Source organism: Chrysochloris asiatica, unplaced genomic scaffold, assembly GCF_000296735.1.
Source record: "Chrysochloris asiatica unplaced genomic scaffold, ChrAsi1.0 scaffold00129, whole genome shotgun sequence".
Lineage (NCBI taxonomy): Eukaryota > Metazoa > Chordata > Mammalia > Afrosoricida > Chrysochloridae > Chrysochloris > Chrysochloris asiatica.
Window position 1 is genome coordinate 4,215,196 of NW_006408647.1, and position 14,099 is coordinate 4,229,294.

At 37.3% G+C, this 14,099-nt stretch overlaps 1 protein-coding gene across 1 annotated transcript in view; it reads left to right on the forward strand.

Annotated features, from left to right (window-relative positions):
• Window positions 1-14,099, forward strand: part of COL25A1 (collagen, type XXV, alpha 1) — a 668,242-nt gene that overhangs the window by 436,415 nt on the left and 217,728 nt on the right. The window contains exons 6-7 of the mRNA XM_006869318.1: window positions 9,128-9,154; window positions 9,306-9,332. Of these exons, the coding sequence (XP_006869380.1) occupies window positions 9,128-9,154; window positions 9,306-9,332 (54 nt within the window). The remainder of the gene's footprint in view (window positions 1-9,127; window positions 9,155-9,305; window positions 9,333-14,099) is intronic.

The window sequence follows — 14,099 nt, forward strand, 5'->3', positions numbered from 1 at the left end:
TTCCAGTTCCGTTGGATCACCTCTCTTTGGAATGGGCACAAATATGGATCTCTTCCAATACGTTGGCCAGATAGTTGTCTTACAAATTTCTTGGCAGAGATGAGTGAGTGCCTCTTGTGCCGCCCCACTTTCTTGAAAGAATTCAATTTTTATTCCATCAATTCATGGTGCCTTGTTCTTTGCCAATTCCTTCAATGCACCTTGGACTTCCTCCCTAAGTATCATTGGCTTTTGATCATATGCTACCTCTTGAAATGGTTGAACATTATTTCCTTTTGGTACAGTCACTCTGTGCATTCCTTCCATCTTCTCTTGATGCTTTCTGCATCATTCAATAATTTGCCCAGAGAATCTTTCTGTAACAAAAGTTGAGGCTTGAGTTTCTTTTTCAGTTCCCTCAGCTTGAGAAATGCTGAGTGTGTTCTTCCTTTTTGGTTTTCTGATTCCAGATCTTTGCACATTTTACTGTAATATTTGGCTTTATCTTCACGAGCTGATCTTTGAAATTTTCTATTCAGCTCTTGTACCTCCTCATTTCCTCCATTTGCTTTAGCTTCTCTACGCTGGAAAGTAAGTTTCAGTGTCTCTTCTAACATCCATTTTGACGTTTTCCTTCTTTCCTGTCTTCTCAATGACTTTTTGCTTTAGCCGCTCTTTGGAAACCCTATATAGGGTCTCTATGTGTTAGAACCAACTTGACAGCACTTAACAACAACAACAATGTATGACTGGTGTTCTTGTCCCCCATTTGATATACCTATTAACTACTTGTCTGAAAATTGGGCCACAAGGGTGAGTTCCTTTCCAGACCTATAGGGTGCCTGAGGGATATAGTCTAGGGTTCCTCCTGTCTGTTTCAGATCAGTAATCCCTGTCTTTTTTAAAAAATAATTTTGAGATTTGTTCTACGTTTTCTCTCACCCTATCCAGGACCTTCTAATATGATCCCTTTCAGAGCAGTTGGTAGTGAGTGGAGCACCATCTAGTTCTTCTGATCTCAGAGTTGTGGAAACTGTTGTTCATATGTTCCATTAGTCTATTGGATTAGTTGAGTCCAAGAAACTTCTATTCTCATCACTCTTATTTCTTCTGCACCTGGAGAGACCAATTGTTGTACCTTAGATTGTCACTCATGAGCTTTTAAGTTCCCAGATGTGATCTCTTACAATATTTGTCCTTTTGTGATTAATTAATTTCACTCAACAAAATATCTTCCAGGTTTATCCATGTTACAAGGTGTTTCACAGATTCACCGTTACTCTTCACCATTACATAGTATTATGGTGTGTATGTACCAAAGTTTGTTTATCCATTCTTTCATTGAAAGGAAGTTAGGATGGCTCTATCTTTTTGCTATTGTGAGTAGTGTTGCGACAAACATCGGTTCTTTGCTTTTAGTTTTGTCTTATGTAGTTGAAATATAAAATAGAGCATCACAAAAGATTGTGGTTATATGAGAAGAAATAGACTTGTGGAGGCTGAAATTGATGTAGGCAGAGACTCACAGCATAGTCTTGGTACAAAGATAAAGTGTGTTACTGTAAATCCTGAATTTTAAATCATTTGAATAGGACTAGTTTGAAGCTTGTTCAAACCCACCAACCACTTCTTGGAAACTCTATTCAGGGTTGCTATGAATCATAACTGACACAATGGCACTTAACCACTACAGTAAGATTGAAGCTTGGTATAGACTTTTATATGTAAAAAGTTTGCTAGTGAATTAATAATGCTTTTAAAAGTAAAATGTTCCAACTGCTGAATTATCACACTAATAACAAAACTTTATTAGCACATTTATACATTTTAGGATGCCTTACTAACCTGAAGGAACCCTGTTGTGGCTCTGTAAGATAAGCACTAGACCAAAAGGTCAGTTCAAACTCACTAGCTGGTCTGCATAAAACCTATACAGGGGCACTGTGAGTTGGACTTGATTTGACAGCACTTAATAACAACAATCTCTAAGTTCTGCAGTTTAAACCTACCAACCACTTCAAAGGAGAAAAATGTGGCAGTCTACTTCCCAGGAAACCCTGTGGGGCAGTTCTGTCCTCTCCTGTGGACTTACTCATTATGAGTCGGAATTTACTGGGTGGTAATGGGTTGGGTTGTGGTTTAATTAGATAAACATAATTAGATCATTTCAATAGTATTATGTATTTATTTAAATTGTTGTTCTTGTTAAGTGATGGTAAGTCATTTCCAACCCATAGTGACCCTGTATAGGGTTTCCAAGGAGCAGCTGGTAAGCTTGACCTTCCAACCTTGCAGTTCAAATTGACTTTGCAGTCCAGTGCTTTAACTCTCAGGGTCACACCATTTATTAAAATAGGTCCTATGAAAGTTCTGTCTTTGACATTCAAAGCAGACCAAGACAAGGATTCCATAAGAAGCTATGACTCACTATTCACTTACTCATGACTTCATTTCACCATATAACTTAGGGTTAATTTTACCTCCTTCCCTTCCAGTTGATCTCAACCTTGTTTTAGCAACAAAATTTCATCTTCAAATGGTTCCCAACCAGCCATTGAGATTATTAAGTGAACATCAAATATAACCATGAAATATTAGGCTGTTAGTTTGGTTTCATTAGAAGGTAAAATGTTATTGGGCTTACTACATTCAGTTTTCAAATATTTCATTACTTTGTATTATTGACAATTTGTTAGTTTTTGTTGTTGTTATTATTGTTAGTTTTTCATTCTAAAGATAAAATAGCACACGTAAATAATTGTCTACCTTTACTTTTTAAAGATTACTAATCTTGTTCTGACTTAGAAAAGAACCATAGCTCCCAAATCTGAAATATGATCTATGTTTACTATGAGAGCTCACTCTTTTTCTTCAGATTTAACTCATATTTGCAGTGAAGTATCAGTTAGAGCAGAAGAAAACACCTGCCACTAATCCCAAACGCACATGTGGGGTCTGTTTGTGTCCGAAGGAACCCCCACAGCTGTGAGTGGAGGGTGACCTCTGCTCTGGTTCTGGCTTGAGCTAGCAGGTGCCAGGACGCCATTCTGTCTGCAAAGAGCAGCAACCCCTTTGGAAACAGCCGTATTTATTACTCAATTGTGAATGCAAATTTCCATGTGTTCATGAATTACACATCCCTGCTTGTGCTACGCTGGCTGAAGATCTGGAGTTGACATGGGAGGCTTTGGCATCAGTGACTACATTTGGGGGAAAAAAGAGAGTTTCTGCCCCCACTAAAGTCACTGTAGAATAATTTCAGGAAAGCTTAGACTGTGAATGTGCCACGTAGCCTAACAAAATGCTGTAGCGGACTGGCGTAACGACAGATTCTGGTCTCTGAAATCTCACGAGCAAAAGGAAATCAGCTTTAAAGAGGAGAAACCTATTTGGGAGGTACTGGCTGTTGGGAAGGGTCATTCAGTAACAGCTGAACTGAAAGTAGTTGGATTTTCTATGGGTCATTTTTCTTCATGCTCATAGGTAAGAAGTGTTTGACACTAAGCTGCTGAGCTTTTCCAGGACAGAGGTCATATTTTTCTATATCAACTTCCCCTACCATACTTTACACCACTGTCTAGAACACTGCCAAATAATTCTTTGTAAGCACTCAACAAATGTCTATAAAAATCACAATAGAGTTATGATTTCATATTTACCATTTCAGAGTTGTTGTTGTTGTTGTTAAGTGCCGTCGAGTCGGTTCCGACCCATAGCGACCCTGTACAGGGTTTCCGAGGGTGTAAATCCTTACGGGAGTAGAGAGCCTCATCTTTCTCCCGCGGAACTGCTGGTAGTTTCGAACCGCTGACCTTAAGGTTCGCAGCCCGATTCGTAACCATTACGCTACCAGAGCTCCTTACCATTTCAGAGTAGAGCCTCCATTATATTTCTTAAAATTATTGGTGGTTGTCTTCTTAGTTTTCTTTTCTTTCTCCTACCACCAATAAAATAATAAAAATAAAATAATGTACAACAATTGTGAGCATTTGAGATGTGACTAAGTATATTTCTTAAATCTAATTTTGCTGAAGGAGTCCTGGTATGGCGCTATAGGATAAGCACTCAACCACAAGGTCGGTTTGAACTGCAAGGTCAGTAGTTCAAATTCACCAGCTGCTCCTCGGAAACCTTATACAGGGTCTCTATGAGTTGTAATCAACTCAATGGCACTAAACAACAACAACAACAATTTTGCCGAAATCGGCACACAAACTGTACTCCCTACACACTACTTGATTTACCAAAAACATTAGTAAAAACTCCTGAATGCATTAAGAAAAATCATTATCTTAGGTCCCTTTTCTGTTTTTGTTTAAATGGCAAAAAGATTTTTTTTTTTTGAGTAAGAAATAAAAGGGTTTTGTCAAGTTGATGCCATTACTTCATTCCTCCACACCTCTCCCTATACCTTTTCAGTTTCCCTTTGTCTCATTTTGAACTTGAGCTACCCCGGCCAGTTTCCATGACATTGTGGGAAGTGTAATTAGGAGGCATTTGAGGAGGCGTCTGTTAAAGGCAGGCACATGATATATGGGCATCACTTTTTCTGACAGTTTAGTTCTTGAGCTGTGTCACAGTACATTGTGTCTGTACTGCTGCATTCAAAGATGCACGTACTATGCTAATATCCTGGCTGACTCTCTTATAAGAGGTCCACCCTGAAGTTTCTTCTCTGGAAAAGGGGTCTTTGGGTGGTTTATTGGTAGAATTCTCACTTTATTTAGGAGAATAATGTTTGATTCCCACTAATGCATCTCATGAACAGCCATACCTGTCTGTCATTGGAGAGTTGAGTGCTCCTATCATGCTAAAGAGATTTCAGCAAAGATTACAGACTAAAATAGATGAAAAAGAAAGGGCTGGTGATGTAGTTCTGAAAACCAGCCAATGAAAACCTTGTGAAACACAACAGCTCAATTTCCAACTCCTCAAGAGATGGTGCAGGATCACGCAGCATTTTGTTCCCCATGTGGTGTGTGGGGTTGCTGTGAATTGTGGTCTGACTCGATGGTACCTAAAACAGCATAAAATGAAAATCAGTACGTTCCTTACTAGATTCTGGGGAAGATTAAATGTGGTAACAGGTGAAAATTCTTTGTAGGTAAAGGTAAAATATATAAAATATGACCATGTGATTATTATTATTAATTTCATGATAACCACACAGCTATTACCCAGAGTGTCACAACTGAAGGAGATTTTTCTGGTAGGCAGAGCTTGCCTACATTCACACCTTCTGTGACATAGCAGTCTCTACTGGGACCTAAGAGGAGGGTACTTTGCTAAAGACTTAGAGTTACTTCCTGTCTAGACGTCTTCCTGTCTCCTGGTCCTGCAAAGGATGCAGGCAAGAGATTGATGAAAGGCCTCAATTCCTCAAGTGGTCTGACCACTGAAAAAAAACATAGCTTCATCTTTAAAAGCTACAAAAGTCAATATTTTTGGTGCCTCAAATTAGTATTTCCTACTATCATTTTTGTTTAAACAACAACAACAATAAAACCACAATTGCATTATGGTTTGCAGATAGAACAAAATAGAGATTTCTAAAAAACCCTGATTAATGACAAAGGTAATTCAATACTACAATGGAGAAAAGATGTATTTTCAATAAATGGTGTTGGGCTTATTTGATATCCATATGGGAAAAAAGATATCTTGACTTTCACTTCACATTCTATATAGAATCAATTCTTGATTAACTCAGATGTAAATTTGAAAGATAAAACAATAAATTCGTAAAAACGTCTGCATTGACATTTTTTCTATTTTAAGAACTATATATATAAGATGTAATTGACATCAGCAACTCAAAAAATTAGATAGAAACTTTGGAGGCCATGAGTTGATATTAATGGGAGGAACAACTCAGAGGAGAATGTGGATGGATGCCTTGCAGAATGTCTCCAGTGTCCCTAAACAGTACATGTAGAAACGCTTGAATTTGCTGTGTATATTCTTGCTGTGTATATTCTCAACAATAACAACAACAACAACAACAACAAAGTTTGTAAAATCATAAAGAAAGCATATTGATTTTGCAGTAAACATAGAACATCTTCTTCATGACCTTGAATTAAGAATAGATTTTTTTAAAGCAGAATACACAAACTTGCAACTCTTAAAGAAAAAAAAAAAGTGATAAATTGAGTTATATTAAAATTAACAACATCTGTTCATCAAAAGCACCATTAAGAGCTTGAAAGAGAAGTCCATAGGATGGATAAGATATTTTCAACAATTGTATTTAATAAAAGTCTCATATCCAGAACATATGGTGGTAGTGTGCCATGGAGTTGGTTCCAACTCGTAGCAACCCTTTATAGGGTTTCTGAAGCTGTAAATCTTTTTTTTCTTTTTAATGTTTTATTGTGAATTATATGATAGATTACATGGGAGAACATTAGTTTTACATTCATCCTATCGTATATCGTTTCATTGCCATGGTTACAATCCCTTCCATGAATTATCAGCCAACCAAAGGTTATACCCTGCAAGCCTGTCCCCTGGTCGTCAGCACATAGTCCCTCTCCCTCTCTGTGTCTAAAGTCCCCAGTTGTTCCATCTCTCCACGTCATTATCTCTGCCTCCATCACTGTGAAGCTTTAAATCTTAATTGGAGTAGAAAGCCTCATTTTTCTCCCACTGAATAGCTAGTAGTTTCGAACTTCTGATCTTGAGGTTAGCAGCCTCACTCATAACTAGTATGCTACCAGAGCTCCTTATCTAGAACACATAAAGAATACCAATCAATCTCTCACTTGTTCTGTCTCTATATATATGAGGGGAGTTCTAACTTCATGGAAAATTATCCCTTAGTTACATTTGTTCATAATCTATTTGAAGCCAACTAGCATGTGGTTTGGAACCAACTTGATCGCACTTAACAAAAACAACAATGACAGTATGTCAAAATCTATATACACGTGTACAATGCATAACATAAAATATATAAGTGTTGTTGTTGTTAAGTTCCATCAAGTTGGTTCTGACTCACAGTGACCCTGTGTAGGGTTTCCAAGGAGCAGCTGGTGAACTTAAACCACCAACTTTGTGGTTAGCACTCCAGTGCTTATCCTACAGTACCACACCATGCACATCAAAAGGGCAAGTCAATAGAAAAGGGGCAAATTTTTTTAGCAGACACTTCATGGCAAATACTATGAAAATGACTGATAAATGTTTCGAAAATGTTCACCTCAACAAATTACCAGGAAGGTACATTTTTAAACAACAGTGTAAAACAGTTGGACCCCAACCTGAATGCCTGATTAAAAAGCAAAAATTGTTTGCCTAAAGATTGAGCCATGGGGATGAATTTAGTTCCAGACCTGAAGGATGACTAAGGACCAGGTCTGGAACTGAACTCACCCACTTGACTCAGTTTTCTGACAAGCAATAGATAGATCTATAAGAGGAACAACAAGATCTAGCCATGTAAGTGAGATACTCACACCTTAGAATAATCAACCATTTGAGATAAAAATGGAAGCATTTACCCAAAGACAAAGTTCAGAAGGGTTAGCAAAGGAGGAATGGAAATGGGAAACACAAGGAGGAAGTGATATAAATTATCTATTACATTGAGGGCATTGCAATCAATGAGATGAAACAAAATGTGTATGAATTGCTTAATGGAGAATTGATGATCTGCTCTGTAAACCCTACAATAATTTACAGCAATTTTTTTTTTTAATTCAGTAATGATGTTGTTGTTGTTAAGTACCGTTGAGTTGGTTCCGACCCATAGCAACCCTATATAGGGTTTCCGAGGAGCAGCTGGTGAGCTTGAACTTCCAACCTGCAGTTCTAATGGCTTTTCAATCTGGCGCATTTAACCCACAGCACCACACCAGGAATCCAGTAATGATATGGGAGAACTGAAAATTGTATATATTACAGATGGAAGTGTAAATTGTTACAACCACTTTGGGAAACTATTTGTCAGTATCTAGAAGACATGGTGTGGTACTGTGGGTTAATGCACTGGACTGCAAAATCTGTTTGAACTGCAAGTTTGGCAGTTCAAGCTCACCAGCTGCTCTTCAGAAACATTATACAGGGTTTCTATAAGTCAGAACCAACTCAGCGGCACTTAACACATACACACAGTAAAACTAAATATGTGTTTACTCTATAACCTAACAGTTCCAGCTCTAAGGAGACACCCAACAGAAATGCATATGCTTTTTTTTTTTTTATTATTTAACCAAATGACATGTGCTAGAATGGTGGTGGTGGTGGTGTGCCTTGGAGTTGGTTCTGACTCATAGCGACCCTGCATAGGGTTTCCAATGCTGTAAATCTTTATGGAAGCAGAAAGCTTCATCTTTCTCCCATGGAATGGCTGGTAGTTTCAAACTGCTGACCTTGAGGTTAGCTACCCAACTCGTAAGCACTATGCTACCAGAGTTCCTTAGAATGTTGATAGTAGCAATATTTATAGTAGTAGCCAAAACCTGGATAACCGATAAATTACATAAATCATGGGATATTCACACAGTGGAATACTGTAAAACAATAAGAATGAAAAATCTTCAACTACACATAAAATTATGGGTAACATTTGCAAATATTGAGCAAAAGAAGCCAAACACAAACTTGATGATTTCATTAATAAAATAAAAAACTAATTAGTGTGTGCTGTCAGAGGTCCTAACAGTGGTTCTGACTACTGGGATAAGATTAAAACGGGGTCTTCTGCATTGCTGACACTGTTGTTTCTTTAGCTGAGAAAAATTTATGCAGCATATTATATCCTGGTGTGGCACTGTAGGATAAGTACAGGTCTGCAAGGTTGGGTTGAACCATAAGGTTGGCGGTTCAAACTCACCAGCTGCTCTTTGGAAGACCTATGCTGAGTCGTTATGAATTGGAACTGACTTGTCGGCACTTAATAACAACAGTATACTAATAACATGTACTATATATCTATCTGTATATACTTATTGACCATTATTATCATCACTGTAAATATATCATATTTACATTATAGTTTAGAACGCAATATCTTTTTTAGAAACTTCATTGACTGACAAATTTCAGTGTTCTCTACGTGTATCTTGTGACACTAGCTGATCTATTCAAGGAACAATTATTTTCAACTAATGTTTTTTTCTTTTTCTATTTCTTTCTTTTTTTCCAGGGTCCTCCTGGTCCGAAAGGTGACAAGGTAAGAAGATGTTTAAGAGAAACAAATCGCATTAGTGGAAATTCTTACTGGCATAACCTACATTATATTTATTATATTGTGATTTTTTACAAGTGAACGTCACATATATGTCTTTGTGCTAAAGCTAGTATCTCATCTTACTACTCTACAGGGAGAACAAGGTGACCAGGGACCTCGGGTAAGTTGTGCCCTTCCTATCCTGGGGAGAAATTTGTTTTCAGCTAGAAACTCATTGATTAAGGGTAACTAGCTTCATAACTGGCTTTGTATTGCATGGTTTAGTAGCAGCTGGCAAAATACGACATCATTAAGAGAAAAGGCCTTAATACCAATGAATGGGTATACCCTGTTGCATTATATAACTTGATGCCTATAAATGGAACCTGTTACAGGAGTTAAGTCCTACTGATTATTGAGTCAGAATCACTTCTAAAAGCCAACAACAACCACCTCTGCAATTGGGTCTTTCAGAATTGTATGCATTGCATTGTAAAATAGAGATCACATGGATTTCTATTTCATTTGGCTTTTTTTTTTTTTTTTTTTTCTACAGTTAAACTTCATGTGCTGTTGCATGAATATGTTTTATTATAGATTATGGAGAAATTAATGCATTTTATATTTCTTATCCATCATAAGTTTGAATAATAGCTGAATGTTGGTAAAAAGTATAACACACTGGTATTTCAAGGAGGAGGGATGTTCTTTTATTCTTCTCAAATGTGGCTCCTTTAACCATTATAACACAATGGTGAATACTTTGTTGTTACCTTGGTAGTGCCAAGTCCTCTGTTTCACATCTGTGACTTATTACCCCAATGTTCAGACATACTGTTCTAATGATGTAGTGACTCTGTTCAGACATACCTCTCAATTTTCTCATGTCACTATGCACAAAAGCAAGTATCTGGTTGAAGAGAGTCGTTTCTTTTTACAGTGGAAAAGCACATTTAAAACCTTCAGGTTGAAATCAGAAATGAGATCGATCTTGCTATAAAATGCATTGAGTTCGTTTATACTGCAATGGGGGTTTTATTGCAAAAGAAGCTGCTGCTAGTGCAAACCTAAAAGTTCTGTACTCTTACTATCACTTTGTGTTTCCTAAACTAAGTAAAATGTATGCTATGATTTACTTTCCTGTCTAGTCTTCAACTATTTCTTAATATAGAAGTAATGATTATACCTCAGAGTATTTCATTTCACTTGACAGTTATTGTAGCTGATGACTAGCTTCTATTTAGGAGCCCATCTTAATGGTCAAGGTGGATTAAACATGAAATCTACTGTCATGGACATCAATAGAATGAAACTCTCAGAGCGTTAAATGATTAAAGTTTAGCCACTTGCTGTGTATGTGGGACTTGCTTCACATGGCATGTGTCCATGTATTGAGTATTATTTCTTTCACACAATATCAAAATCACTCAACTTGCCCTTTCCAGGTAAGAGGGAAACAGTTTCCATTTGGAGAAATCTTCTTTTGGCAAAGGAAGCCTCGGGGTGGTTCACAGCTTAGCTGTCATCAGGATGCATGCAGTCGTCATTTTCAAAAGGTGTATTGGCTTTCATCATTCCAAAGAGTGATGATTGATTGTAAAGCTAGGCCAATTTTTTTCAGGATGAAACCTGAAACCATGTGAAATTCACCTAGCTTCATGTTGCATTACAAACTAAGTCTTGGACCAGGTTCCTTACAAGTTTGGCCCAAGTTCATGAACTGCTTTGACAAACCCAGACTGCCTTCCATACAGATTTCAGCCAGTTTTCACACTGACAGAGGCCAAATTTCACAGCATCCAGGGGCCACTTACTATTTCAGGTGGGAAGTGGCAGAAAGTGATCCCATTGTCTCCTGGACTTTGCTTTGTATTGGAGAAATTTGGAATAAATTCTAATACAGGATGGATCTTCTTAGGTCTGAAACTAAGTCAAGAGAGATATTTGTGAAGGAGAATTATATCCCATTGAATTCACTGTATTTTCTAGAATTCTTAACTTAGAAACAAAGCAGGTCACTTTCAGTGTGCTTAGAATTTTATAAATAATGGTAGTGTTGGGCACTTAGAAAATTTATCATCTCAAGATAGTAAGATTTTAGTAATCCACCAGCCACTCCTTGGAAACCCTATACAGAGTTGCTGTGAGTCGGAACAGACTCAACAGCACTTTTAATAACAAATAGTAGGGATAATGAAGGTTTTACATTTCCAGAAAATAAGTATCCTAGAACTGGAAAAGTCTTCAATTTAATAAAAATCAATTTTATCCACATCCTCTGCTCAGAAACATAACTCTAGCTTATTATGCCTGGAAATTCTTTACTTTAAAATGTAGATGTTTGTATTTGAACATTCTTTCTATTTTTATTCTAACATTATTGATTTTGAATTAAATATTTTACCATTTGTTTCTAGTGATTTGTTTACTCCCTTAAAGTAACACTATGAGCTTTCAAACAGCCCTGGTAACATAGTGGTTATGCCTTGGGCTGCTAACTGCAATGTCGACAGTTCGAGTCCACCAGCCATTCCTTGGGACAAAGATGAGGCTTTCTGCTTCCGTATAGATGTACAGCCCTGGAAACCATCTACAGGGTTGCCATGAAATGGAACTGATTCGACAACAAACTTCCACCACTACCATGCCCCTTCAAGGAGTGATGGTATGGAACTATATATAGGATAAGCACTGGACTGTTAACCACAAGATCAGTGATTCAAACCCACCAGCCACTCCTCGTAAACCCTATACAAGATTGCTATGAGTAGGAACCGACTTAACAGCATTTAACAACAACAACATGACTCTTCAAACTTAAACACCTCAGCTCATTGTTAGATGATTTTCCTTTATGAGGCCTCTGCATTTTACTTAGATTTATCCTATTTTCTTATCTTTGGCTCCTCAACTGTCAAACAGGAATATGGTTTTTTTGTTGTTGTTCCTAAGTCCTGTTGAGTTGGTTCCAACTCATAGCAACCCTTAATAGGGTTTCTGAGGCTTTTAAAAACTTTGTGAGAGCAAAAAATCTCATGTTTCTTCTGTGGAGTGGTTTACAGGTTCGAACCACAGACCTTATGGGTCTCAGTCCAGTGCTTATCTTATGGGGCCATCACTCTCCCCTGGAATATGTTAAGCTATATATACAAAGTAAAACACTTGAATAAAATATTGAGGTTAATAATGTGAAATTATTTTGAAACATTCAAATTATTTTGAAATATATTTAGCCATTGCATTGAATATCTACCATATGCAAGATGCAGTGCTTGATACATTAAAGACTACAAATCTATTCATCTCTCTGTCTCTACAAGTACCACTGATTCAAGCTTCTATCACCTCATGTTCCTGATTTCTGCAGTAGCCTTGCAATCAATCTTCTTCCTTCCACTCTTAACCTGGAAAATCCGTTCTCTACAAAGCAGCCACAGAGATCATTTTACATTGTAAATTAGACTGTATTACTCTCCTGTTTAAGATCTTATAAGGAAATCCAAACTGCTTTCCTTGACCTCCACGAACCTTCATGATTTGACCCTTGCTCACCTCTACAACCTCATTTCACACTAGTCTTCTCCTCCAACCACACAGTCCTCCACACTACGCTTGTTGTCAACTCAGGACTTTCTTTTCATTGGACTTCTTCTGGTCTTCTTGTAATTAAGCTGTTCTCTTTACTGAGATTCCATTTCAGATGGAGTACTTCCTTTACCACCCAATCTTAATCTGAAATTATCCTATTTTGTTACATAATTACTTGTTGTTGTTAAGTACCATGGAGTCGGTTCTGACTCATAGTGACCCTGTACAGGGTTTCCGAGGCTGTAAATCTTTACGGGAGCAGAAAGCCTCATCGTTCTCCCATGGAATATCTGGTAGTTTCGAACTGCTGACCATGAGGTTAGCAGCCTGATTCATAACCACTACGCTACCAGAGTTCCTTATTACTGGTAAAATATGCACTACTTAGAGCATATACTCCATGAAAACAAGGACCTGTTGGTCTTGTTCACACCACTGTCACCTAAAACAGTAAGGACTCCATTTATATTTGTTGAATGTATAAATAAAATATAATTATTTCATTATTGTTCTCAAGTAGCTGATAATTTCATGGGTGCATGAATAATTGTGTAGTTGTATGGAGTCCTGGTGTGGTTCTGTGAGTTAATGCTCCAGACTACAAAGCCATTTGAACTGCAAGGTTGGTGGTTGAAACTCACCAGCTTTTCCTTGGAAGCCCTATAAGGGTCACTTTGAGTTGAAATCAACTTGAAGGCACTTAACAACAACAACAACAACAGCAATACTATATACCTTTTAAAACTATATAAAGAAAACTGAAAATTCTTTCATTCTAAATAATTTTTTTGTGGAATAGGTGACTCTTGAACTAGGATTTGATAAATGGGTAAATTTTGGAAGACAAAAAGAGACACTTTTCAAGAAGAGGGAATGGTATAAGATTATACTGGTAGCCTGATGCTGTTTTTGAATGATCTTTAGCAAAATTTTGCTTGTGTGGGATGTTAATGATACTGACCTATGATTTCCACATTCTGTTGGGTCACTTGTCTTTGGAATGAGCACAAATATGGATCTCTTCCAGTCAGTTGGCCAGGTAGTTGTCTTCCAAATGTCTTGGCATATATGAGTGAGTGCCTCCAGTACTGCATCAGTTTTGAAAGATTTCAGTTTGTATTCCACCAATTCCTGGAGCCTTGTTCTTTGCTTATTACTTCAAGGCAGCTTGGGCTTCTTCCTTCAGTGTCATTGGCTATTGATTCTATGCTACCTCTTGAAATAGTTGAACATCGGCCATATCTTTCTGGTACAGAGATTCTGTGTATTCCTTCTATCTTCTTTTATTGCTCTCTGTATTATTCAATATTTTGACCATAGAATCCTTCAATATTTCAAGTTGAGACTTGATTTTTTTTTT